The sequence below is a fragment of the Marmota marmota genome, unplaced genomic scaffold (genome assembly GCF_001458135.2).
Source record: "Marmota marmota marmota unplaced genomic scaffold, marMar, whole genome shotgun sequence".
Lineage (NCBI taxonomy): Eukaryota > Metazoa > Chordata > Mammalia > Rodentia > Sciuridae > Marmota > Marmota marmota.
This window is the reverse complement of record NW_025999949.1, coordinates 18,632,068-18,659,135: the sequence shown is the minus strand read 5'-3', so window position 1 is coordinate 18,659,135 and position 27,068 is coordinate 18,632,068. Positions and strand designations below refer to the sequence as shown.

General features: G+C 32.6%; 1 protein-coding gene and 1 pseudogene across 3 annotated transcripts in view; one reads left to right on the top strand and one right to left on the bottom strand.

Annotated features, from left to right (window-relative positions):
* The window catches only part of Taf2 (TATA-box binding protein associated factor 2), a 76,951-nt gene that overhangs the window by 28,480 nt on the left and 21,403 nt on the right, over positions 1 to 27,068 (top strand). For all 3 annotated transcript variants that reach the window (XM_015486417.2, XM_048802061.1, XM_048802062.1), the window contains 9 exons: positions 446 to 560; positions 907 to 1,016; positions 5,335 to 5,400; positions 6,927 to 7,179; positions 8,959 to 9,099; positions 11,926 to 12,036; positions 16,938 to 17,131; positions 17,883 to 18,022; positions 20,119 to 20,188. In XM_015486417.2, coding sequence (XP_015341903.1) covers positions 446 to 560; positions 907 to 1,016; positions 5,335 to 5,400; positions 6,927 to 7,179; positions 8,959 to 9,099; positions 11,926 to 12,036; positions 16,938 to 17,131; positions 17,883 to 18,022; positions 20,119 to 20,188 — 1,200 coding nt within the window. The remainder of the gene's footprint in view (positions 1 to 445; positions 561 to 906; positions 1,017 to 5,334; positions 5,401 to 6,926; positions 7,180 to 8,958; positions 9,100 to 11,925; positions 12,037 to 16,937; positions 17,132 to 17,882; positions 18,023 to 20,118; positions 20,189 to 27,068) is intronic.
* Positions 3,023 to 4,011, bottom strand: LOC107142885 (annotated as a pseudogene).

The window sequence follows — 27,068 nt, the reverse complement described above, 5'->3', positions numbered from 1 at the left end:
TTTTAAGTACTTTTTAATATGCAAGTAAAAAAAAAAATAGGTTTGCTAGTGGATGAGGTAAATAATCTACCAGACAGCCTGTAGCATACTTGTAAGATGAAATGGTCTGGTGACTTTTAGATGTGGTTAGAAATTGGCACAACTTGAATGGTATCTTGTAATTTTGCAGTTTTTGCATTTTTCATTTTAAGAACATTTTAATAATCTGGTAAATTTTTTTTTTTCAAAACACAAATTTCTCAATGTTTCAAAAATTTTGTTTAAATCTGGGGAAGCATTTTTCACAAGGTTTTTGAATACTTTGCCACCTGGTTTATAATAAAATCTGCTTTCAAGCTTTGAACTCCTGATAATACATTTGAAAATTTTTAAACTACAGTGAATAACTTATTTTGTTTAGTATATATTCATTTCAGCATGTAAAATTTCCTTTACAATTCTTCAGAGACCAAAGTGGAGTGGTAAAATTTTATGGAAGTTTTGCATTTAATAGAAAACGAAATGTCTTAGAGTTGGAAATAAAACAAGATTATACATCTCCTGGAACTCAGAAGTATGTGGTAAGTGTTGTTTTTCCGGGGGCCTTTTGTATTGCTCTCCATTTTCAGTATAGGAAGGGTTTACGTATAAGGTTACTGGTTAGAAGTTTCATAATAGGATTTTGTTTGCAGAGAATGAATTGAAAAATACTATGAGTCCATGAAGGGAAGAGGGGCTACAAAGCACGTTTCAGATTCTCCCATTTCCTCTCTTCTTTGTCACCAGATGCTCTTGTGTGTTTGTAGATACACATCTTGAATAGTATTATTTTATATCTTTATACATGTGTGTGTCTATACACGTAAGTATACATATTGATGTTTTTTCTAGCACAATTTTCAAACAGTATGTTTGTATTTTTTTAAGGGACCACTTAAAGTGACAGTACAGGAATTAGATGGATCCTTCAATCATACATTGCAAATTGAAGAAAACAGCCTTAAACACGATATACCTTGCCATTCCAAAAGCAGAAGGTAGGCATTGAATCATAGCTAAAAACAGAAGGTTAAACTATGAATCTCACAGATAAAAATGCCAAAACAAAAATCCTTTTGTATTCCTAATTTTTAAAGTAAAGAACGTGTTATCTTTCTTTTTATTTTACCTCAAGTTAGCATTACCAAATAGTCTTCATTTGTTTTCTGTTTTTAATGACTTTTTATCTTTAGAATTAATACTGTGTGTGTGTTGGGGAGGTACTGGGAAATGTACCCAGGGTTGCTTTACCACTGAGTTATATGTCCAATACTTTTTTATTTTCAGCTAAGTTGCTGAGCCTGGTTTTAAATTTGCCATCCTCCTGCCATAGGCTTTCAAGTTGCTGTGCCGTTGCATTGGAATGGCGTTAATTTTTTAAATTTAGGTTTGAGGTACTTATTTTGTGGGGAGGGGGCAGATAGGAGAAGAAGGTGGAAGTTTTGTCTTTGAAGCTAAGAAACACTCAAGAAAAACAATTTAGGTTTATGCTTTGTAAAAAAATTACGACACATTTTAATTGTACAAATTAATAGGGTTCACTGTGCTATTTCTTACATGCTTATATTGTGCATTGATCATGTCCATCCATTCTTACTTCTACCGTCTGTTCTTCCTCTCCCCTCTCCTCCCACTTCCCAGACCCTATAATTAATCCCTCTTCTTTCAGATCATCTTTTTTTTTTTTTTTAAAGTTTACCCATATGAGAAAAAAACGTCACACATATCTTTCTGTGTCTGGCTTGTTTCACTTGACATGATGTTCTCCCATTCTATCCATTTTCTGCAGGTGACAGGATTTTATTATTTTTTATGGTACCACCATCTGGGGACCAAACTTTGGGAGATATTTCAGATCTAAAGTATAAAACTCTACCCCCTGCTCCCCAAAGGCCTATGCTCATCTCCCAGTGCAAAATGTATTTAGTTTAATCATCACGAGTCCGAATGGTTTTAACAGTTCTAGCATTACTTAAAAGTTCATAGTTTTCTTTGAAGCTCAAAGTAAACTCTCAGCTGTAAGTCTCTATACAAGCAAAAAGAAAGTTACATACTTCTAATATACAAAGGTATAGGATAAACATTCTCATTCCAAAAGGAAGGAATTCTAAGGAGGAATTGGACCAAAGCAAGACTGAAATCCAGGAGGCCACCATTAAATCCTATAATCCCATGCCTGGCATCTAAGGGCCCCAAAGGACTTGTGCAGCCCCTTTCCTGTGGCTTTGCTTACTGCATCCCACATGACCATTCTTTTGGGCTGCGTTGGCTTGCTGCTGCTGCATTCCCTGGCAGACATTCGTTCCTGGAATCTCTTAACTTCCTGGAATCTCCTTTGCAATTTTGGCTTCACTTTCACTGGTTTCTGCATGGCCCTCTAAGGGTCTCTTTTACTCAGCTTTTTTGCTGCTGTGACTAAAAGACAATTATAGAGGAGGAAAAGTTTATTTTGAGGGCTCATCGATTCTGAGGTCTCAATCCATAGAAGGCTGGCTTCATTCCTTGCAGCTCAAACTGAGGCAGAACACCGTGGCACAAGGGGGTGGTGGAAGAAAGCAGCCCACAAGATGATCAGAAAGCCTAGAGACTCCACTTGCAAGATAAAAAATATATGCCCCAAAGGCATGCTGCTAATTCCCACCTTCTGCAGCCACACCCTATCCACTTTCTGTTACCACTCAGTTTATCCCATCAGGGGATTAATTCATTGTTTGGCTTAAGACTCATAACTGGAATCATTTCTCCTATAAACCTTCTTACATTGTTTTACACATGAGCTTTTGGGGAACACCTCTTATCCTAACCATAACAGGCTCCTGCAGGGATTCTGACCCTACCACATACTGCCTGGCCTTCCAGGTCTTTGGTGGAAACCTCTGTGACCTTATAGCTCTTGCATTCTGCATTTCTGCAAGCCCCAGGCATGTAGCATCACATGGATGACAGCAAGGTTTCCCATCAATGAGCTGTAGCCAGGCATGCTTGGACCATGGCTGTAGAGACCTCTGTGCACAGATGACTGAACACAGTGAAATGATTCCTGGGGAAACAACTTCTGAGGCTTCCCTGGGGACCTGGGAGCCCCCTACTCTTCTTTTCAAATGAAAGGTTTACACTTAACATTCTTGTGGCTGCAGTGGATGGAACGGGCCAATTCCTGAGGTGCCCTTAGGCATCTTCCCTATTATCCCAGGGCAAAGTACTTGATTTCTTTTTAAAGGTGCTAATCTCTTAAGCACTCACACTTTCCTTTGCCCTGACTTCACCAGTGCCTCTTTTCTGGCCAAACTGCAAGTTTTTCAAATCTTTCTTTGCTCCTTGTTGTTATTCTCACAGTATATCTGGCCAAAAGCTACCAGCAATACTGATGCCCTTGCCTGAATGCTGTGCTGCCTTGAAAATTCCTCTGTTAGATTTGGTTCATCATCTTTTCTTCTTTTCTTCAAGTTTTAAAGTTAGTTTATTAAAGAATGTTCTTACGGCAGTAACTTTTGATTTGTCCTTTTAAAAAAGTTATATTTCTTCATACTGTATAATGTAAGAGAATATAGAGCTATAAGGTATTTGCTGGAATTCTCTGATACTAAAGCACAGTGTAATCATTCATGCAGTGCTAGAATAATTTTTTTCTTCTTTGCTTCTTTTCAAAAAGTGATGAATAACAGTAAATGTACTAAAAATGTTTTTTCTAGTCATTCTGAAGTATTGGAGCCAATATTTTTACCATCACAGGCTATAATTTTTGCTTTATCCACTTTAGTTCACCTCTCTGAATTCAACATCATTCAATACAAAAGTCCACACATTATTGCTGAATCTTTACATAGAGCATTCTCCCAAAACTGACTGTTCCTAATTCTTTAATTTATATAACTTTATCAAACTGAAGTTGAACTTGAAGGGTAAGTTCAGGTGGATGACCTATTGAGACTGTATGAGGCTTTCCTGAAGACTGTTTCCCACAGTGGTATTTCTGGATAACTAATATGCCATGGTGAAAGAGGAAATAAATTCTTTTTCGTTAAGGTTGCGTTGATGTCCTGCAGGCAAGGTGCTTCCTCCTGCAAAACACATAGAAGTGGCATTGCCAGGAGCCTGGCAGCAAGTAACCACTTTGCCAACTACCTTTCAGTTACCATAGAAACCCCTCTTTAAACTCAGTGTCACAAAAAGTCGCAGGGCATAGAGAAAATTTAGACAGGATTTTTTTGCTACAATATACCAAGTATGGCCTGTAGTCCAGTTCTCAGTAGAGTCCTCATTTACATCTGAAGCCTCATGAACATGCTCTTTATAGTATATAGTCCTATCAGCATTCTGGTCTTCCAACCCTCACTAGACTCGTCCATTAAACACTGCTTACAATAATTCTAGGGCTTTTCTAACCTACATCTCTAGACCCTTCCAAATTTCTGCAGACTAGTTCCAAAAACTTCTAAACCACATGGTCAGAAATAGTCACAGCAGGGACCTCCTTGCTCGGCACCGTTTTCTATGTCAGTCTCCTTATTGCTGTGCCAAAATACCTGAGAAAAAATTCATTTGGCTTGTGGTTTCAAAGTTTTCAGTCCATGGTCACTTTGCACCATTGATTCTGGACCTGTGGTAAAGCAGAATATTATGGTAAGCAGTGCATGATAGAGTAAAGCTGCTCACTTCTTGGTGGCCAAGAAGTAGAGAGACAGTAGGAATGGGTCAACGGTGGGAATGGGTCTATGTACCGAAATGCCCTTCAACATAACACCCTCAATGAACTTCCTCCAAATAGGCCCTACCCCCTTAAGTTTCCACTACCTCCTAATAGTGCTATCAGTTGAGGTCCAAGCTTTTAACACATGAGTCCTTGGGAGATATTTCAGATCCAACTATAGTGTTAATTAATACTCTTAAGATGTTTTAATAGTTAATCACTTCATTTTATATAGGACACAGCCTTGCAGATGAAGCACATAATTCAATTTGAAATGATTTACATCTTATTTCAGGCCTAGTTATTTTTTTTTATTTGTTGTAAAGGATTTCTTTATTGGTAAATCCTCTTATTTTTTTTTCTATTTAAAATTGTTCTTGAGAATGTACATGATTGCAGTTGACATTTAATTATATATTTCTGCTTTTTGTTAAACTTTGATTTGGTAAAGATTTTAGTATTTTCTCTAGCTTCAGAATAGATTTTGTTGTTTTTAAATTCCTTTACATTTGTTATCCATTCTTCATTAGAACATCTTTAATATTATGTGAGGTTCTTTTTTAGATCTCTAGCTGTTCTATATCTTTGAAAATCTAGTTTTCAAACTTACTTTTCCTTAAATATAGGAATAAGAAGAAAAAAATCCCATTAATGAATGGAGAAGAAGTTGACATGGATCTTTCTGCAATGGAGTAAGTTACTTACAAGTATGTAATTATCCTTGAAATGAGTAATTTAAAAAAATTTAAGGTTAATATAAATTCTGTGCTTGAAACAATTTTTGTAAAATCATGACTCAAAAAAGAGATCAGATTATATATCTGGACTGGTTGTGTGAAATTAAGAGGAAATGCAGCATGATTGTGAGGGAGTTGAGAGAGCCTCAAGTGAGCAGTCTATTTGCTCCTTTTAGGTGGCTTCTCAGGCAGTGCTGCTTAAACTTTGATGTGCCTGTGAATCATTTGGGGATCTTAAAATGTAGTTTCTGACTCAGTACTTCATTTGTGGGACCTAGTATTTTGTATAGTGATGACTGTCACATGATATTATATTGGGGATAATGCTCCAGAACATTTTGACATTCCCTGTATTTGCGAAAACATAATTTAAAAACAACGTTCTCGGAAAGGCAGTGGAATGAGATGGACATTATTACTCTTAAGTACATGTATGAAGACAAGAATGGTGTGAGTCTATGTGGTGTACAACCAGAGATATTAAAAATTGTGCTATATATGTGTAATATGAATTGAAATGCATTCTGCTGTCGTATACAACCAAATTAGAAAAAAATTTTAAAAACCAACATTTTTTATTTTATGTGGTATAATATTTATTGATTGACAGTGCTTCATTTTTAAAGATAATATAACTCAAACTTTGTTATTTTGCTCATTTACCCTGTGCCTGTATGTTTTTATAAACATCTGTAGTTATTTACTGACTTGGGCACCAGATTGTTATCACTATTTACATGTAGAATATCAGTGTTAATCTAAATTTTCCGTAGCAAGTACCTTGCCTATAGTAAACACCCTGTAGTATTTGTTGAATTGAATTAATATTACAGATGGTATTCTTTTGGTGAATTGTTGACATAGACTCAGTTTTAGAGCTGTGCTTATGACTTGAAAAATACATGAGGATAAACTCTTTCTTTAGAATTATAGTTTCAGAACTTGCCGTTTGAGAAATGTAATTATTAATCTAGCATTTAAAAAATATTAAGTCAACTAAAGGAATAAATTTAGTTAAATGGATGTTTTCATTTTTTTAGTCACAAACTGATTTCCAATAAAAAGTAGTATTCATAGCCATTATCAATTAGGAGGCCATTATCAAATAGAAGGTTAAATAGAGAGATTTCATATCATTTTCCTTTTTCACATCACATAATCACAAATAAAAATGCCAAAAATAATATTTTCAGATGGCAAATGAAGGATTCAGTATCCTATGTGACAGCAGTTGACTTGTCCTTAAAAGATCTTTTTATTAAGATTTATGTAAATTAAACATTGTGAGAAAGTTGACATATATTAAAAATAATAAGAAATTTGTTGGTACAGTTTAAAAAATACAGAAACTCACTCAATGGTTTAAATACTATATCTAAAGGAGAATATGATTAATAATTTCTTAGTTTTTATTTTCTAAGAATAAGGATTAAGTTTTTTAAGTTAAAATAAATAAAATAGAAAATTGCGTTTTATTTCAGTGCTGATTCCCCTTTGCTGTGGATAAGGATAGACCCAGATATGTCAGTATTGAGAAAGGTAGAATTTGAGCAAGCTGATTTTATGTGGCAATATCAACTCCGCTATGAGAGGGATGTTGTTGCACAGCAGGAATCCATCTTGGCTTTGGAAAAATTTCCTACTCCAGCATCTCGGCTTGCTCTCACTGACATATTAGAACAAGAGCAGTGTTTCTACCGAGTAAGGATGTCAGCTTGCTTCTGTCTTGCAAAGGTGAGATTATATAAGCAGAAGGAAAACAAGATGACTATTGTATGGTTTTGTTTTTTTTTTTTAATTTCTGAAAATGAATTACAATTCACCATAGTCTAAATTTACTTGATAACTGTTCTTTGAAAGCTTCTGCCAAATACTTAACAGGACTGATTTGGAGGAAACATGTTTTAACCTAAAAGCACATGTGCACAAAAATGTGATGGTTGTCAAACTGAAACACCAGATTTTAAAACCAAAAAGAATTTTCTCTGTTGTATTAAATGACCAGTCAACTTTATTCATTTTTTGGTACTGGAAATTTTGGTACGTAGGGGTGCTTAACCACTGAGCCAAATCCCCAGCCCTTTTTATTTTGAGACAGGGTCTCACATAAGTTGCTTGGGGCTTCATTAAGTTGCTGAAGCTGGCTTTGAACTTTCAGTGCTCCTGCTTCAGCCTCCCACATCACTGGGATTACAGGCATATGTCACCGTGCTCACGCCAATTATATTTTTAAAGCAAAGAATATATTTGATAAAAAAATTCTCTGGTGTGAGTTTTCCTTTTTAAATTATAGAAATCAATTATCCCTCTGTAGCAGTTATTTCACATTGATTTGGCTTAGGAACCAATATTTGTGACATGTAATTTAATACTGATTGGCTCTACAATTTAACATTCTGGAAAAGTTATTTTGTTTAAAAACACTAAATATCTGTGTTTAGAATTAAAAAAAAAAAATCTGAAGGCAGAAAAAATGAAAACCAGAAGAATGCAGACAAATATTTAGACAGAAGTATTGGTTAACAGGTATTTAAAAAGCATCTTTATAATAAGTTCATTCTGATTTAGTGACCCTCTTCCCTTTCTGACTGCTAAATTCATTTATCTTACATTTCAGCAGATGGTAATGGTTTAGCTTTGTTTTGTTTAATGATAGCAAATGAGTAGTTCAATTCCCGTGTTCTCACATATTTGAGGAAAAACATGATTATCTCTTAGAGATAAAATTTTATTGCTTCTGTAAAGATCTTTGTGACACTTAAATGTGGAATATGTAACTTAAAGTTAATCATAACTTTATTTTTTCAGACAGGTTTTTTTCTATACCCTGAACATACCAGAAGCCAGATACGTTTTTGGTTTTTTTTTTTTTTTTTTTTGTAAAGCATTCTAAAAGACTTAAATAGCATGGTATTTAACTTGGTTTTGACTTGGGTATACTGAAAAACCTTATTTAAAATTTATGGTGATGTTTCTGCCTGATAAATTTAAAATATTACAATTATAAGTCCATTTTAAGTGGATGGAGACAAACTTACTCAAAGAAGAAGCCTTTTGCAAACATATTTCTTGATTATTGCAGTTTAAAAATTAAGTTGTGGAAAATAACTATAAGTGTACATAAGAATTATTTTTGGAGGGTGGGTTTGTATATATTCTTGGAGATGATAATAAAAGGACAAATTTTGTGTGTGTGTGATTATTTATTTATTTATTTATTTTTCATGCGAGGGGTTGAACCCAGGGACATTGATCCACTGAGCCACATCCCCAGCCTTTTTTTTTTTTTTGTAAAGGCAGGATCTTGCTAAGTTGTTGAGGCTGCTTTTGACCTTGTGATCCTCCTGCCTTGGCCTCCCAAGCTGCTGGGATTTTAGGTGTGTGCCATTGTGCCTGGCTCAAATTTTATTAATTTAAAAGAAATATAGTATTGGCTTTCATAAAGATATTTTATTGATTTAAAAATGTTTGTAGTGGTGATGGAAAAATACTTCATTTTCTGATTATTTGCAGATTGCAAATTCAATGGTAAGCACGTGGACAGGACCACCAGCCATGAAGTCACTCTTTACTAGAATGTTTTGTTGTAAAACTTGTCCAAATATTGTGAAAACAAACAACTTCATGAGCTTTCAAAGTTATTTTCTACAAAAGGTACAGTTTATGTTCTATTCTAATGATTTTTTTTTACATTTAATTTTATTTATGCTTGCCTTTAGGACTTTAATGCCATAATCTGTATATTGTAGTTTAACTTGGAAACTGTTCAAATAATGTGTTTACTTTTTTTTAATTACAAGTCTGCTTTTGATCTTGTAATATTTCTTCCAGAACTTTAATTTTGATTTTTTTCTTGAGTTTTAAAAATGAATTTTATACAAGTAACTCACTATCTATATTGTACTCAAGTGAGTAGAAATGGATGACTTGTCTTTGGTTGGTTCTCTGGTGAATGGAGGAATTGGTAAGGCTTTCTGATTGTAGTCCTTCTAGAATGTGACAGGCATATCCATGTCAGGAACAATACAGCATAGGCCTCCAGTTTTTGTCCCAGTTCTATAATTCACCACCAGTTTATACATGGACAAGTTTCTTAATCTAAAAGTTTTTAACTTAGAAAGCCTATTTGCTCAATTTAAAATTTATCTGTTTTAGAATTAAATAAGATAACTATGTAAAGTGCTTTTTACTGCACTGATTACATTAGTAAGTTTTCTGTAAATGATAATTTAGAAAGTGGTGATACAGTGTGGTTAGAATTACTGTTTTAGGAAAGGATAGAGGAATGAGAGTGTGGTCAGCCTTTGGGTGATGAGGAAATCATTTGCAGTTTTTTGAGTGATGTAAAAATGAAGTCAGAGATCGGATTACTAGATTGAAATAGAAAGGAGTGAAGTTGAAGTGGAGAAAAATAATGAAGCGTATTCTTTCATGATTTTAGTTGAAGAATATGAGAAAGAAAACTGTGTTGAGGATTAAGCCAAGTTGAAGAGAGGACATTTTATGTTTAATTTGTAAAGAGGAAAAAGTAAACCTAGACATGTTTGGGGCAAAGAAAAAGAATTGGTGGAGAGAAAGATATGAAATATTTAAGTGAGCTGGGTGAGGTGGCACACACCCATAATCTCCACAGCTTGGGAAGCTAAGGCAGGAGACTCTGGAGTTCAAAGTCAGCCTCAGCAAAAGTGAAGTGCTAAGCAATTTGGTGAGACCCTGTCTCTAAATAAAATACAAAATAGGGCTGGGGATTTGGTCAGTGGTCAAGGGTCACTGAGTTCAATCCCCAGTACCCAAAAGAAAGAAAAAAAAATTTTTTTAAGTGAGAGAAAGTAAATGTAAAAGAGAGGTGATGGAATAAATTTTGAAGGTGTTAGTAGGGGAGAGAACACAACTAGGAGAAGAATTGTAAAAAAGATAGGAACATTCCTTTTTCTAAAGAAGGTGAAAAGCACATTAAAAACAAGTAAAAAGGTATATTGAGGAGTATGTTAGACAAGTTGATTTATGTACAATATAATGAATAGTAAAGGATTTCTGGTAACATTGGGGTGCCTGTTGAGAGGGGCCATCATGGTATAATTATATAAATTTCATTAGTAGAATAGGTTGAGGATGACCCAGCTGTAGGGAAAGGCAAATAGGTGTGATCAAAGAAGTGTGTGGCATCTTGTTTTATTTTAAGAACTGAACATTGGATAATAAGTACTCAAACATATTGCCCAGTTCTTGGCTGTTTCACAGACTTGTGAAAGTTAACACAGAAATTAACTTTCACAAGTCTGTGAAACAGCCAAGATTACACTATTGTACTTCTGAATGCTCTGGATTACGCTATTATACTTCTGAGTATCTTTCAAATTAGAGTTGTGGACAGTTTGTGAGGGACCTTGAAATTAATTTAGAAGTTTTTGTTTGTTGTTTGCTTTTTATTTTTTTAAATAAAACAGAATAACCAGTGTCAGAATGTATCATGTGTGATGAGGTTCATTATAAGCCTTTTATTTTTTAGTTTATATACATTGCTTCTAAATGTGTGCGCATGTGTTAGATTGTGTTATAAAATATATTTCTTATTGCAGTCAAAAAACTTGGAAAACTAATCCTTTTTAGACTAATTGACTTTTCTTATAATACTTGTAGTGGGTGGGATAGAGAGAGAACAGAACTGTGTAGTATAGATATTTCTATGGAAAAGAAACTTTCCCTCAGTTTATTTTACAGAATCTGAACACTGTTGTTGCTTCCATTGCCTTTGCTCCTTCGAGCAAGAAAAATGAGCCATTCTTCTTTCTGCCCTCCCAGTTTAGATGGGATAGTGCAAATCTTGCCATGTACTAAGGATATCTGCAGTTTGCCTAGGGTGTACCACTATTTGAGTAATGTTTCTGTTTACATAGAAAAATTGCACTTGAAAATTTTGAAAAGGGGAAAAGGTAGGTTAGGTTTCAGATAACATACTATTTTTCCTTAGTCTCAGGGTTAGGTAGTACTGGAGAATAATAGAGATTGAGCACTATTGTATGCAATCTAACTCCAACCACTATTTATTTAACCCTAAAAATGCTTACAGGTAAACAAGGTTCCTATTTAGTAGCAACTAGCTAAAAAACACTACAGGGTAGTAAGAGTGGAGTTAGGAATTGAATAATGACCAATGCTAAAGTCTGTTCCTTTCCTCTGTATCATTCAGAACTGAGTTTATATAATTTACATGAAATATATTTTCCTATAGCAAATGAACTCACAGGTTCATGTCCTACATAGTACATCCAGTCATACAGTTCTCTTTTGGTTTCCTACCAAGTTCTTAGAATGCTTAGAGAGATGTTCTCAATGGGAATAAGTGGGAGCCAAGGGGTTAGGCTCTATCCACATATGTATGTCAACTCTAGAGTAATTTTTTTTTTCTACATATAGTTCAAAAAATTGTCATAATGAAAAATTTGGGTTATATGCTTAAATTTTTTTTTTAATTTTTAGACTATGCCAGTTGCAATGGCTTTATTAAGGGATGTTCATAACCTTTGTCCCAAAGAAGTCTTAACATTTATTTTAGACTTAATCAAGTACAATGACAACAGGAAAAATAAGGTAAGAAACTTTTCTTAATAGATATTATAAATCTAACCATTGATACTTTGTTCTTAAAGAAATTTTTAGGGGACTAGGGGTGTTGCTCAGTGGTGCAGTTCTTGCCTAGCATGTGCAAGGCCTTGGGTTCAATCCCTAACACCACCAAAAAAAAAAAAAAAGGAAGAAAGGAAAGAGATATTTGTCTGTATAATCATTGTTGAGTCCATGATACTTGAAATTTCTAGAGTTAAAGTCTTAGAAACATTACTTATTAGAATAACCAGTGAATTTTTAAGTGTTCCTCAAATTTCTTGTAGGGAGATAGCAGTGCATTATATTTGGGAGAGCCAGCTAAAATTTGGTTTGATGAAGTCTGGCAGCACAATATTATTTATACTCTTTTAATAAAAATAAATAAAATGATACCTTTTATAAGCAGTTACCGCTTGGAAGCTTGGGATTAACTTGTTCATTGGTTAATTTGATGTTGTCGTGTTTTTTTAAATCATTTTATGTTTGTATTCATTTACTTAGCAATTGTTATTAGATATTATCCTTCAAAGGTTTTTTCATCTTACTGGTTATCAGTCTAATAATCAAGCATTTTTGTGAATATATGTTATAATAGGCAATGTACAATTTTAAATAGAAGACACAGTTGACATCTTCTGGAACTTCATTTATTCATTAAACATTTATTGAACAACTCTTATATAATCATGGTCTGATTTGGGGCCCTCAAGGACTAAATCTAGTAGGTAATCAGATAAGTAAACACAAGTCATTCAGGATAACTACCATGATGGAAGTATACATAATTTCTTGGGGCATCTCAGGAAGTAGTGCCAGCTTCCAAATACGTAGGGAAGTTTTGTAGAGAAGTAGTGAGCTTCAAACTGAATCATAAAGATGAATAGGACTTTCCCTGTTTATGAATAGGGCTAATTTAGGAAGGTCATTTCGGATTGAAGGAACATCACATACAAAGACACATGTGACTGGTAGAACAAAATTATGAAGTTTAATAAAATGCTGTAACAGTAAAAAAATGAAGTCAGCACTATTAAAAGATTATTTTTTTCCACATTTTTATTGGTGCATTATGGTTATACATAATGATGGAATTTATTGTTACATATTCATACATGCGTACAATGTAACAATATAATTTGGCTAGTATCACTCCCCATTCCTTCTTTGCTATCTCCCTACCTCCCACCCACTGGTCCCTTTCCTCTACTTATGTCCTTTTAATTTTCATAAGATCCACCCTCCCTCTTTCTTTTCCTTTTTCCTTTCTAGCTTCCACATATGAGAGAGAACATATACTCTTGATCTTCTGAGTTTGGCTATTTCACTTAACATAATGATTTCTAGTTAAAAGAAGATGACTTTTTATGAAAATTAAGAAGACAAATTTTGCCTTTTTAAATAATATTTTAAAAGTGTTCTTAAGACAATAGAATGAATTAGTCATAATTTTCTTATTCTTATATATAAATACACAACCGATCAATAATGAGATCCTAATTGGAAAAAGTTGTACTTATTCTATGTATGTATAATATGTCAAAATATACTCTATTATTGTGTATATCTATAAAGAACAAATTTTAAAAGTCTCCTTAAAACTTAAGTGTTTTAAAAGAATACATTTCAATAGGTTTCATTTTTCTTGCTACTTTTGAATACTTTTTGACTTTATCGCTGGGATGAGGTGATCATCAGTGTCACCCAGAAAAGGGACATTAGGGTCATAGAATTCCAAGGATAACTTTTAGTTACCTTTCTCATGGGTCTGGCTTTTTTAAATGAGTAGCTTGTGTTGTCAGACCCATTGTAACAAGCATTTGCTTATTTTTCTTGCATTATTGTTTCATTTAAGTGTCTAAGATTTTCATCTAACTTAACACTAAATTGGAATAAAATACTGGGTGAAATCTTTAATTTCATCTGATGTTTTATTTCAGTCAGTACATAGCTGGGTAACTAGTTCCCAGGGAAATTTAATCTAATGGAATTTAACTGGCTATATTTCTCATTATTTCCTTTCAAAGTTCTTAATTTGAAGAAAGTTTTTCTACCTACCAGTCTAAACTGTGTGGCCTACTTGGGAAAGCACTCAATATGCCCATAGAAACATAATTACCATGATTTTTTTAAATTACTGTTTTAATCTTTGTGGATTTGACTTCCAAATTGTTTTTTATATTTAGTTAAGCCCATTTTTTTTTCTTGTTAGGTTTCATTGAAGTTTTTTTCCTTTATGAATGTTATATTAAAATAGCCATGAAATAATGTTATAAAAAATAAGACAGTAAGAAAAGCACTTATTATGGTACCAAGAATTTACTAAGTAGTTGATAAATGAACACTGTACATCAGCATCATTTTTGAAAAATCAAGCTTAGATTTAATTTAAAAAAAATAATAAAAAACAAGCATGGTTACATTTCTTTAAAAAAAAAAACAGAAGAACTGAGAGTATAGTCAGTGGTAGAGTACTTGCCCAACATAGCACTACTTCTCCTATTATTTTACTTTATACACAGTTCCTTAGCAAAGCTGAAGCATAGAATTATCAGAGTTAATGAAACTGGAAAGAAAGTCAAGTTTATTTTCTATTGCTAGTGGCTATTCTGACTATACATTAAAATTATTTGTGGATGCTTACTGACTCAGAAGATAAGTGTGTTTAAGAAGGTGTATATGTGTGTAAGTCAGAAAGTATGTATATGAATGTGTATGTACATATAACACTCCTTTTTAAAAAATTTTTATATATATATTTTTTTGTTGTTGTTGTTGTTGATGGACCTTTATTTTATTCATTTATTTATATGTGGTGCTAAGAATTGAACCCAGTGCCTCCTCACACATGCTAAGTGCTCTATCACTGAATCACAACCCCAGCCCGTAGTTATCTTCATACTGGCAGGATTTCTGAATTTGGGCACAATTTAATGTTTGGTACTTTTCTATGCATATTTCTTTCTTTAAAAGTAATGTTATTGGAATAAGCCTGGTTCTCAAGCCCACCTGTGGCTGTACCTTTGCCACATGGTATTGTACACGTGCAGGCTAGAAGGAGAGTGAAGGATTATTACAGTCTGAGAATGAATATGTGTGAAGTGAGGTGGTGTTTATATTATCAACTTAAATTTATTGCAGTTTCTTTTTCCCAGAAAACAAGGGGTTAGATGTTGCATTTCATAAAATGAACCAAAGTTCTGTCTACTGATGCTGCACAAGACATGTAAAAAAGAGGGGGAAAAAAGGAAAGATGCTCTTTAGGTTTTTTTTGTTTTTTGGGTTTTTTTTTTTTAATTATTTTAGGGAAAACACTGACAAATGGTCAGAGCTCCTAATCTTGATCTTTTCATCAGGGTGCCTTTCCTAATAATATGGTTCAACTGTGAATATAGAAGTAGGAGTGAAGGGGGAGAAAAATAAAACTCTGGAGTTAGAGGATATAAAAAAAATAAAAGTACTATTGTTACAGATAAAGAATGCAGACTTTAGAGAAGACATTCAGCATTTGTTTTTTTGGGATTGGCTAACTACACTTAGCATAATCTGCTCTAATGCCATCCATTTCTCTGCTATAAGGGGGTGACTCAAAATGGGATAGGGAGGAAGAGCATGGGAGGAAGATTACCTCTAGATAGGGAAGAGAGGTGGGAGGGAAAGGGAGGGAGAAGGAGAATTGCATGGATGGTGGAAGGAGACCCTCATCATTACACAAAATACATGTATGAAGATGTGAATTTGGTGTCAACATATCTTATATACAGGGATATGATAAATTGTGGTATAAAGGTGTATTAAGAATTGTAATGCAAACAACAACAATAATAATAATAATAGAGCTCATGTAAATAAATAAATAAAAAGAATGCAGACTTCAAAGACAAAAAAACCACAACCCAAATTTAAATGCTTGAAATTAGCAGCACAAAAGAAAAGCTCTCCTGACTTGAATTGTGGCAGTCTGAACGCCCCCAGAAAATTGTGCCAAAGAGTTTAGAAGACAAATAACTGATAAAAGTAAACACACACACACACACACACACACACACACACACCAGCAGACTTCAAGTAACTATTTTGGATTGCAAATGAGAATAAATTTAACCTTTAAACAATCTGATAAAATAACAACTTGGAAGCTGAAAAAAAAGGAACGTTATGCTGTTGGAATACATATCATTGATAATTACTCAAATAATATTAATGATAATTCATGAATTTTTCTTTTGTCCCTTACTGAAGATTTTTTTCTGGTCCTTCCATGCTCTATATCTTACAAGTTGCGTTTTTGTTCTGAGTTCTTTTCTTATGTCTTTTTTAAATTTTCTTTTTTGGTACCAGGGATTGAACTCAAAGGTGCTTAACCACTGAGCCAATCCTTATCCCTTTTTTAAATTTTGAGACAGGGCCTCAATAGGTTGCTTACAGCCTTACTAAGTTGCTAAAGTTGCCCAGCATTTTTTTTTTTTTTTTCCTTTCTGAACCACAGCTTCCTGCCTATCATAGTGCTTCTTTTTCATGTTGAAGCCTTCCTCAAATATGTGGTGATCCTTGGTTGTATTTTTATATATTAAAGTAGAACATTAAATAGCTGATTAGAAGCTTTGTGTTACAGAAGCACCTGTGGACCATGGTTTCCTTTTAGAGGATCTAGCTAGATTGCTATGAGAGTGTTTTGCAGAGTAAATATTTATTTGGTAAAGTAATGAGTCACTGATTAATAAATTTCTTTTACTCTTTTTCCGAAGTATGACTCTATCTATGCAAAGGCCAGAGTTGAATATTTACTAGAGAACTGGATTAGATCTTCAGATAAATTGTGTTTTTAAGTAATTCATATTAAGTTTTCATTAGAAGAATTTTCTTCTGTTAATTATTCTTTGACTTAGTTTTCAGATAACTATTATCGTGCAGAAATGATTGATGCTCTGGCCAACTCTGTTACACCTGCAGTTAGTGTGAATAATGAAGTTAGAACCCTGGATAACTTAAATCCTGATGTGCGACTAATTCTTGAAGAAATCACCAGGTTTTTGAATATGGAAAAACTCCTTCCAAGTTATAGACATACTATCACTGTCAGGTAGCATTAAATTTTCTTTGCTTTTTCTTTGAACATATTTATTTGTTTTTAAAATATTTTTTTTAGTTGTAGATGGACACAATATCTTTATTTATTCATTTATTTTCATGTGACTCTGAGGATCTAACCCAGTGCCTCACACATGTGATGCAAGCACTCTACAACTGAGCCCCAGTCCCAGTCCCATATTTATTTTTATAAGTATAAAATAAATTTATTTTCATCAGATAAATTGGGAAATAAAAGGGAAAAATTTTAATTCTGTGATTCTTTTATCTACGTATAAATTTTTAATGTTTGAAAAATAACCTAAATGTTTCCCTTTTATAATTACAGAACTTTGTAATTACTCATGATTATCTTATATATTTTTATATTCAGTTTACATGTAACCTTTTATATAATAACGTTATAATATAATTTTCCATTATAAAATGACTAAACTATATTATTAAAGCTTTTGGAGAAAATACTTAATATAAATTATATTTTATGCTAAATACTTTCTGAACAGTTCTTCTGTTGTAATGATACATCAAACTTAAATTTCCATAAATTTTGAAATTTGTTTAAGTAGGATCTGGTTATTTAAAAAATGTATCATAGAAAAAATTGAATATTACAAAATCGAATGTGGATTCAAATCATCTCTTTTTAAATTTACTATGATAAAGGAATCTCTGCTATCTAGAAAACAAATTTGTTTCAAAATACCTCAATGAAAGTAGTTAACTGAAAATTTCTTTCATAGTTGCTTGAGAGCCATACGGGTACTTCAGAAGAATGGACATGTGCCAAGTGATCCAGCTCTTTTTAAGTCTTACGCTGAATACGGTCACTTTGTAGACATCAGGATAGCAGCTTTGGAAGCAGTTGTTGATTATACTAAAGGTAATGTTTTAAAGATAGACGCTATGTCATTTTAGAAATACTTTTTAAAGCAAGTCTACAATATAGATATTTTAATTTTAAATTTGTGACATTGAATTTGAAAGAATTTTTGATAAAATGTAGAATTCACATAAAAATTGATAAATGAGAGAAGAATAAAATTATAGGTATCTATGGCTTTTTTGAGAAGTCAGTGTTTTCTATAGATTTAATTATATGTGTTTTGTTTTTTTTTAATGGAGATTTTTTTGGAAATTTCTAAGAAGTGGAGGCAACATACCCTTGAAAAAAATTATATCCGAAAATAGCAGAAGACATAAACAGGAATTTCAGTAGGGAAATTAGGCAATTTTTCACAAAGTCAAAAAGATGTAAAAGAAGGCCAAAAAATGAATAAAAGAATAATATATGTTAAAACATTTTTGGAAATTCAGATGAGGAAAAGTAGTGAAAACGTAAAGAAGAAGTCATGAAAAATGAAATGGATTGGAAGAAAAGCAATAATAATAGAAATCTCTGAAAGGGTGTAAATTAAACTGGGTTAAGCTATATTTTGATGAAATTTCAATTTTTCAGGTTAAGGAAAAAAGTTCTTAGGAATATCAGAACCATATTTTTGTACAAGGTAAAAGAATAGTGTGGCTTGTAAATTCTTCAGAATATGAAGATTCAAAGACAAGTGAAAAATTGCTATGTAAGTTTTAGGGGAAAACTGCTATCTAAATAGTGACAATGTGTTAAGGTAGCCTTATAGAATTAGAAGTACATCTCCTATATAACATTTTAAGAAGAAAACTCCCAAAGATAATTTTCCACTGACCTGTCTGTGAATCAGATTATAACTCAAACTTGGTGAATATGTGAACTATTGATGTCTAACAATGCCTCTAAAATAAAATTTAGTTTACATTTGTGAAACATTTCTTTTAAAAGAATATGCAAGTCGAAGAAACATATAAATGTAGTCTACATCTAGAAGTCAAGATTGTTTAAAATATGGGAAGAGTAAAGAAATTTAAGTATGCTAAACTTCTCATCCAACTATGAAAAGGAAGTCTTAAGGTCCAACAAATTTGCTGGTATGCCCAACTTGTTTCCCAAGATGTATGAATGGTATAATGTCTTTATAAACCTGAAATGAAGTAGATATTAATATTATGGTTTCCAAAAGAATGTTAAACTAATGATTAAAATATAATGTAATTTGCTTAAATGTAAACCATGAATCCCCAGACTTCACTGTTTTTTAAATTTTAAGTTTAAACGTTGGTTGTCAAATTAAAAGAAATGACAACTATTGGGAATAAAATTTAAAAGCTTTTCAAATCATAAAAGTGAAACATGTTGAAAAGGTGAATAGTAATAGTGAATAATTTTATGTCAGTTATATTAATAGCACTTTTTTATTGTGTTTTATATTGTACTGAAAAATTAAGACTACTCTTTGGTCTCAAAGTGAAAGAAACTGTGTGGACAAAAAGTTGATCGTTCTCTATAATACAGTTGAGATACCAATGGGTATCAAGCCTCTCTGTAAGCATTTAAGAAATAATTCTGTTTACAAAGATTTTATCTAGTTAATCATCTTTAATTTAGGACTCAATAAATTATAATTGGCTTTATGGTGTGTTTGCCATTGATTTGAACTTTGGTAAAGAATATGTAGTTGATACTATTTTGTGTCTTGGTTATGTATGTCACAATACTTACAAAATTATAAATGTAAAAATGTATAACATTCTTAAGAAGAAAACTCCCAAAGATAATTTTCCACTGACCTGGCTATAAATCAGATTATAACTCAAACTTGATGAATGTGTGAAGTGAACTGGTGATGTCTAACAATGCTTCTAAAATAAAATTTAGTTTACATTTGTGAAACATTTCTTTCTTAAGAATGTTATACAATTTTATGCAATATAAAATTGCATAAAAAAAATCTAAGAAAGTATAAGAGCTTGATTGTAGCCTTCAACTTTGAATGGAAATCCAGCTAAAGCAGAATCCTACGAATGAAATATAAACTCCCTGCTTATCACTTGTACTTTAATTTGTTTTAATTAACTACAACTATATTTCCTCAATTTTATTTTCAGTGGACAGGAGTTACGAAGAATTGCAGTGGCTTCTTAATATGATTCAGAATGACCCTGTACCCTATGTGAGGTTAGTTTATGTACTATAATATTTTATTTTTGTAAGTCCTGGAGTAAATTGAATAATTTCAGATTATATACAGAAGAGATGAGTTTTTGAAAGTATGGGAACTTGTTAAGCATATATTTGTATCTTTTTTAAAATTTCATTTTCTAAAATTTGATTTGCCTTTAGGAAAACGTTTTTTAAAATAGATTGCTAACAAAGTTTATTCCCTGTAATTTTCAGTGTGTTTTCTATGGTAACTTAAAGAAAAGCTTATGTAATAGTTTGTAGTGAATACGGATTTTATTCCTTACAAATCCCAAGTTATAAGACCTCTGTACTCATTGATTTTTACAATTTTGAGAGTAATTAAGAGCAGTGTTTTGGGGGTCCCTTTTTTCCTATTTGTCTCACAATCTCAATTTTGGAATATTTTTAAAGATAATATTATTAAAATTTTAGAACATGAGGAAAAAATAAAATTCCAGTCCTGACATAGTAATTACTTTTATTTTTAAATCCTCTTCTAGTCATTTTCTTCATTTCTGCTGCTTTCTTTTACAAGGTAGTATGTTCATAGGATATTGAGATGAGTCCATTTAACCATTTCTGTGTCTTTTTTTCTTTGAAAATAGTTAACAGATTTTTGTTTGGTTTAATATTATGACTTTGTAGAACAGAATTTAAAGCTGAGAAATAAATTATAGCTTTTCAATTAGAAATGAGGACATAAGACTCTGAGACCTTAATTGTCTTACAATCTCCTAAAATGACAGAAAGTAAAACCTTACCTTCTAACCACCTCACCAGAATGCATGTGAGCATGAGAAGTGAACACAGAGATTGGTCTTTGACTAACAAATTTTCACATTGTTGGGGCTGGGATTGTGGCTCAGAGAGAGTTGCTCGCCTGGCATGCCTGAGGTACTGGTTTCGATCCTCAGCACCACATAAAAATAAAATAAAGATACTGTGTCTACCTATAACTAAAAAAAATAAATATTTAAAAAAATTTTTCACATTGTTTGTAATAATGAGCTCTTGGTTAAGTGACCTTATAGTCCAGTACTTTAAGTGATGGTGATTGTTAAATTCTTTGTGCAAAAGTTTGCTTATAACTAAAAAGAATTTTTAAGATTTCATAGTTCTTGATTTGCGATCTAACTTGTATTTTAAGTATGTTTTCCTTGAGATCAATATGCTAATATAAGATTGACATGAAAAAAGAAAACCCTCATAATTACCTGTTTTAAAATACAGGTTTGGGAAACCAGCCTCCTGTTTTATCCAACAGAGTATGTGCATTTGGCAGTTTATCATAAAGATCCTGCTGATAGCCAGTAGGATCGGGTATTCATTCATTTGTCTTCAGTTTTCATTAACATAACTTAGATTAACACACATATTTCTGGGATCTGTTTTAAAGGCATTTCTTTCAAAGACTTTGTAGCAGATTATCATAATTTTGTAATATTTAAAATTACTGTATAAACTTTTTACCATATAATCTAAACAATTGTTTTTGGAATACTGTTTGAAACTGTTAAGAAGCATTCATATTTTAAGAATCCTGTGATTTATAGTTTGAATAGAAAGTCTTTTTAAATATATATTTTTTATTTTTTTAGCTTTTTTTTCAGGCTCTGGGGTCTTAAACTCAGGGCCTGGCACATGCTAGGCAAGTGCTAAACCACTGAGCTACATCTGCAGCCTTTTATCTGTTTATTTTTTTATTTTGAGATAGGTCTTTACCAAGTTTCTCAGGCTGGTTTTGAGCTTGGGTTCCTCTTGTCTTGGTCTCAAGTGATGTGGTTCATTTATATCACTATCAGGGAAATTTAGGGACATTAATATCATCTAGCATGTAGTTTATACACATAGTTATAAAAATTCAACATATTTTTAAGTGTTTGGGACTTTTGTGTTTCTCCATTTTGTATACTTTTTTTTTTTTTTAGATGTAGATGGACACAACACAATGCCTTTATTTTTTATTTTTATGTGGTGCTGAGGATCGAACCCAGATCCCGCCTGCAGTAGGCGAGCACTCCACCGCTGAGCCACAATCCCAGCCCCATTTTGTATACTTTGAATATGAACTTTTTCTTTTTCTCTTCATCCTGATATTTTTTAAAACCTCATTATATAATTGCCATATAGAATGTCTATATTTGTTTGTATTAATTGGACAGAATTCTTAATATTAAGACAGATAAGTTTTTCTCTTAAAATCGGTAGCATTTTCCTCTCCTGGCCCAAACATAAGCATTTTATTTTTATGGTCTTTGGTGGATTATTAAACTCATGGTAAAAATTGCCTTTACTAGGGCTGTAGATGTGGCTCAGTGGTAGAGCTCATGCTTAGCATGGATGAGGCCCTGGGTTCAATCCCAAATACCACCACCACCAAAAAAAAAGTACTTTATTAAATATTTTAAAGTATGTAGATTTTCTATTCCTGCTTTTATTATTATATGTCAGAATTACTCCTTTGGTTAGAGTTAGATAAATTTCATAGTTCTTGATTTGTGATCAAAATTATCTAAAGGAATTTGAGGTAAAACCTTAAAGTCAGAAGCAAAGAAAATGAATTTTTTTCTTTTTCTTTTATTTCCCCTTCATAATTACGTTTGTCACTTTAGAATATCATTGATGCAGGGGAACTTCCTTGACTCTCTGGACTAGTTATTAAGTATTGATTTTATAGTTTGGTTATTGATTATTTTTGGAGTACAGCTGGAATATAACTCTTGAAAGGCAGGGGCCTTATCTCCTTCTGCCATTGTATATCTGACACATAACACATTGCTTTGTACATAATTGGTCAAATACATGTTAAAAAACGGATATTTTTTTTCCTTTTTTCTCTAATCACATATATATTACATAAACATACATGTATGTGTGTGTATATATGTTTTAAACTTAATTTATTTTATTTCTGTTGTGACAACTAGTTGGAAAAAATTTTAAGATATATAGTCATATAAAAATGGCTAAGGATAGACATCATGGCACACACCTGTAATCCCAGCAGCAACTTGGGAGGCTCAGGCAGAAGGATCACAAGTTCAAAGTAAGCCTGAACAACTTAGACCTTGTTTCAGAAAAAAACAAAAACAACAACCAAAAATTGGCTGGAGATGTGGCTCACTGGTTAAGCTCCTCCTGAGTTTAATCTTAGAACCAACAACCAGGAAAAGAATGTTTAGGAAAGTATGTGGTCTTCTGTGTGATTGATGTCACAAATGTAGGGACAGGGATAACCATTTTTCTTGTATAATCTACTCTTAGTAGAGAATTTTCAGATTCTATACCTGCTTTTTATTATATTTTTCCAATTAAACTAAATAAATGCATTTTGGTTAGTTTTTATAATCACCTGACAAACTATTAGCACTTCTTTTTCCCATGAAATTTGCTTTTGATTTAATATGTCTGTTAAAATTAAAAGAATAAATTTAGATACTTAGCTTTTAACTAAATATGTAAACCTAGGTTTGTTTTAAATTAAAACTTAAAATTTTGGAATTACAGAGTATCAATGAGAGTGACTTTCTAAAATATACAAATTTTGAAAAAATGCAGAATCAATATATTAAGAAGAAAGCTGTATAGTAGCTTATAATTGTTATAGCTAGAAAACAATAATTCTTACTATTCTGATTTATTGCTCTTCAGTTATTTCTATGCTTATATTTCCTTTTGTACATTAGTAGAAAGAATAGTTATGTGGGCTTTGTATTAATAGTGTCATGGAATTATCCTCCCATTTTGTAATTAAGCATACTTATGAGTAGAATGCATCAATTCTTTAAGGGGACAAACTTGCATTGACTGCTTTTTCTCCTGAAAGAGTGTTTAATTTTTTTTTTTGTGTTGTTTTGATTTAGCTTCATTTTTTATGGTGATTGGCAGTGGGATTTTATCAAAGGCCTTATCTGTGTCTATTTGTGCTTTTTGTCCTTAATTCTGTTTAAGTGATGAATTACATTTATTGATTGCATATGTTGAACCAACCTTGCATTCCTGGAATGTTCATGTTATATTATCTTTTTGATATTTTTGAATGTAGTTTGCTAATATTTTGTTAAGGATTTTTACATCTGTGTTCATTAGAGATATTGGTCAGTAGTTTTCTTCCCTTCATGTGTTTTTATCTGGTTTTGGTATCAGGGTTATACTAGCTTTATAAAATATGTTTAGGAATGTTTTCTTTCAGTTTCCTGGAATAATTTGAGAAAGATTGTTGTTTTTCTGTAATGGTTTGGTAGAACTCAGCTGAGAATCCAGCAGGTCTGGGTTTTTCTTTTTTGGAAGGCTTTTAATTGCCGTTTCAATTTCATTACTTAATTTTTGTCTTTTTTTAATATCTGATCTCATTGATTTGTATCTTCTTACTCTTTTGGTTAGTTGGCCTAAGGGTTTTGTTGTTGTTGTTACTGTTGTTCTTAGTTATATATGACAGTAGAATGTGTTTTGACAAATTATATATACATAGAGAATAACTTATTCTGTTTTGAATCCCACTCTTGTGGTTGTACATGATGCCGAATTACTCTGGTTGTGTATTCAAATGCATGGCCAGAAGAGTTGTGTCCAATTAATTCTACTGTCTTTCCTATTTCCTCTCCCCCTTCTCTTCCTTTCATTTCCCTTTGTCTAATCCAATGGATTCCTATTATTCCCCACCCCCCCTCCCTTGTTTTGTGTTTGGCTAAGGGTTTTTCAATCTTATCTTTTGAAAGAACCAACTCTTCCTTGCATTGATCTTTGGGTATTGTTTTCTCATGCTCAGTTGCATTCATTTTTGTCTCTGATCTTAATTATTTCCTGTTCTTCTACTGGTTTGGGGGTTAATTTGTTCTTTTTCTAAGGCCTTGAAGTAGAGCATAAGCTTATTTACTTGGTTCTAATTTTTAACTATGAATTCAGTGCTCTAAATATTCCTCGTAGAACCGCTTTCATATTCTCTCAGGGATTTTAATATGTTGTATCTTTATTCTTGTTCATTTATAAGAATTTCTTGATTTATTCTTTGGTTTATTTTTTCTTTGTTCAGTCTACATGGTTTATATGGTTTCTATTATTTTTCTTGCTATTGGATTCTAGCCTCATTCCATTATGATCTGATAGGATGCGTGGGACTATATCACATTTTTTTGTATTGGCTAAGATTTACTTTTTGGTCTAGAATATGATCTATTTTGGAAAAAGTTCCAAGTGCAGCTAAGAAGAAGGTAAATTTAGCTATTTTGGAGTGGAAGATTTTGTAGATGTCCCTTAGTTCCATTTTATTTATAATGTTGATTAAGTTGGAGATATCTTTATTTGATATTATGTTTTGGTGACCAGTTGGTGATGAGGGTGTTTTGAAATTACCCAGTATTATTGTGTTAGGGTCTGTGTCATGGAATTTAATGTCAAGGAATAATTTTTTTCCCATGTAATTGGGTGTGTCAACATTTGGGGCTTAAATATTTACCCTCGTTATATGATCTTGTTGGATTGTACTCTTTCTAGAATATAGTGGCCTTTGTTTCAGTAATTTTTGCTTGAATTCTGCTTTGTTGGATAAGATAATACCTACTCCGTCTTGTTTTCTTGGACCATGCATGGAATATTTTTTTCATCCTTTTACCTTCAGCCTGTGGTTGTCTTTCCCTTAAGATGAGTCTCTTGTAATTTGTTGTATCTTGTTTTTTGATCCAGTCTGCTAATACGTGTCTTTTAGTTGGGGCTTTGAGACTATTAACAATCAGCATTGGTCTGGATATGTGTTTGTGTTTTTCTGCTCGTTCGTTCATTCGTTCTTTTTTTCTTTCTTTCTTCCTTTCTTTCTTTTGGCTATATTTTATCCTGTTTTGAGCTCATTTAGTGGATTATTCTTCTGTTAACTTCCTCTGTTTATGGGCTTTGGGAATTCTTTTTCTATTCCTATGTGTGAAGTTTTTCTTTGAGTACTCCTTGTAGTGCTGGTTTGGTGCTCATAAATTCTTTTAGTTTATTCTTGTCATGGAATGTTTCTGTTTCCTCCCTTGAATTTGAAATTGAGCTTGGCTGAAAGTTGTTTTCTTTTGGGGCCCTCCTTGATTTTAGGATCTGAGCTGAGAAATCAGAAGTGAACCTTATTGGTTTGCCTCTACATGTGACCTTATGTTTCTCTCTTGTGTCCTTTCCTTATTTTTTATTTAGGCATTTTGATTATGATATGTCTTGGTGAGCTTTTCATTTGACTAGGTCTGTTTGGGGTCCTGTAAGCCTCTTTTTTTTTTCTTTTTTTTTTTATTGGTTGTTCAAAACATGACAAAACTCTTGACATATCATATTTCATACATTAGATTCAAGTGGGTTATGAACTCCCATTTTTACCCGAAATACAGATTGCAGAATCACATCGGTTACACATCCACATTTTACATAATGCCCTATTAGTAACTGTTGTATTCTACTACCTTTCCTATCCTCTACTATCCCCCCTCCCCTCCCCTCCCATCTTCTCTCTCTACCCCATCTACTATAATTCATTTCTCTCCTTGTTTTTTTTTTCCCATTCCCCTCATAACCTCTTATATGTAATTTTGTATAACAATGAGGGTCTCCTTCCATTTCCATGCAATTTCCCTTTTCTCTACCTTTCCCTCCCACCTCATGTCTCTGTTTAATGTTAATCTTTTCCTCTTGCTCTTCCTCCCTGCTCTGTTCTTAGTTGCTCTCATTATATCAAAGAAGACATTTGGCATTTGTTTTTTAGGGATTGGCTAGCTTCACTTAGCATAATCTGCCCTAGTACCATCCATTTCCCTGCAAATTCCATGATTTTGTCATTTTTTAGTGCTGCGTAATACTCCATTGTGTATAAATGCCACTTTTTTTTATCCATTCATTTTATTGAAGGGCATCT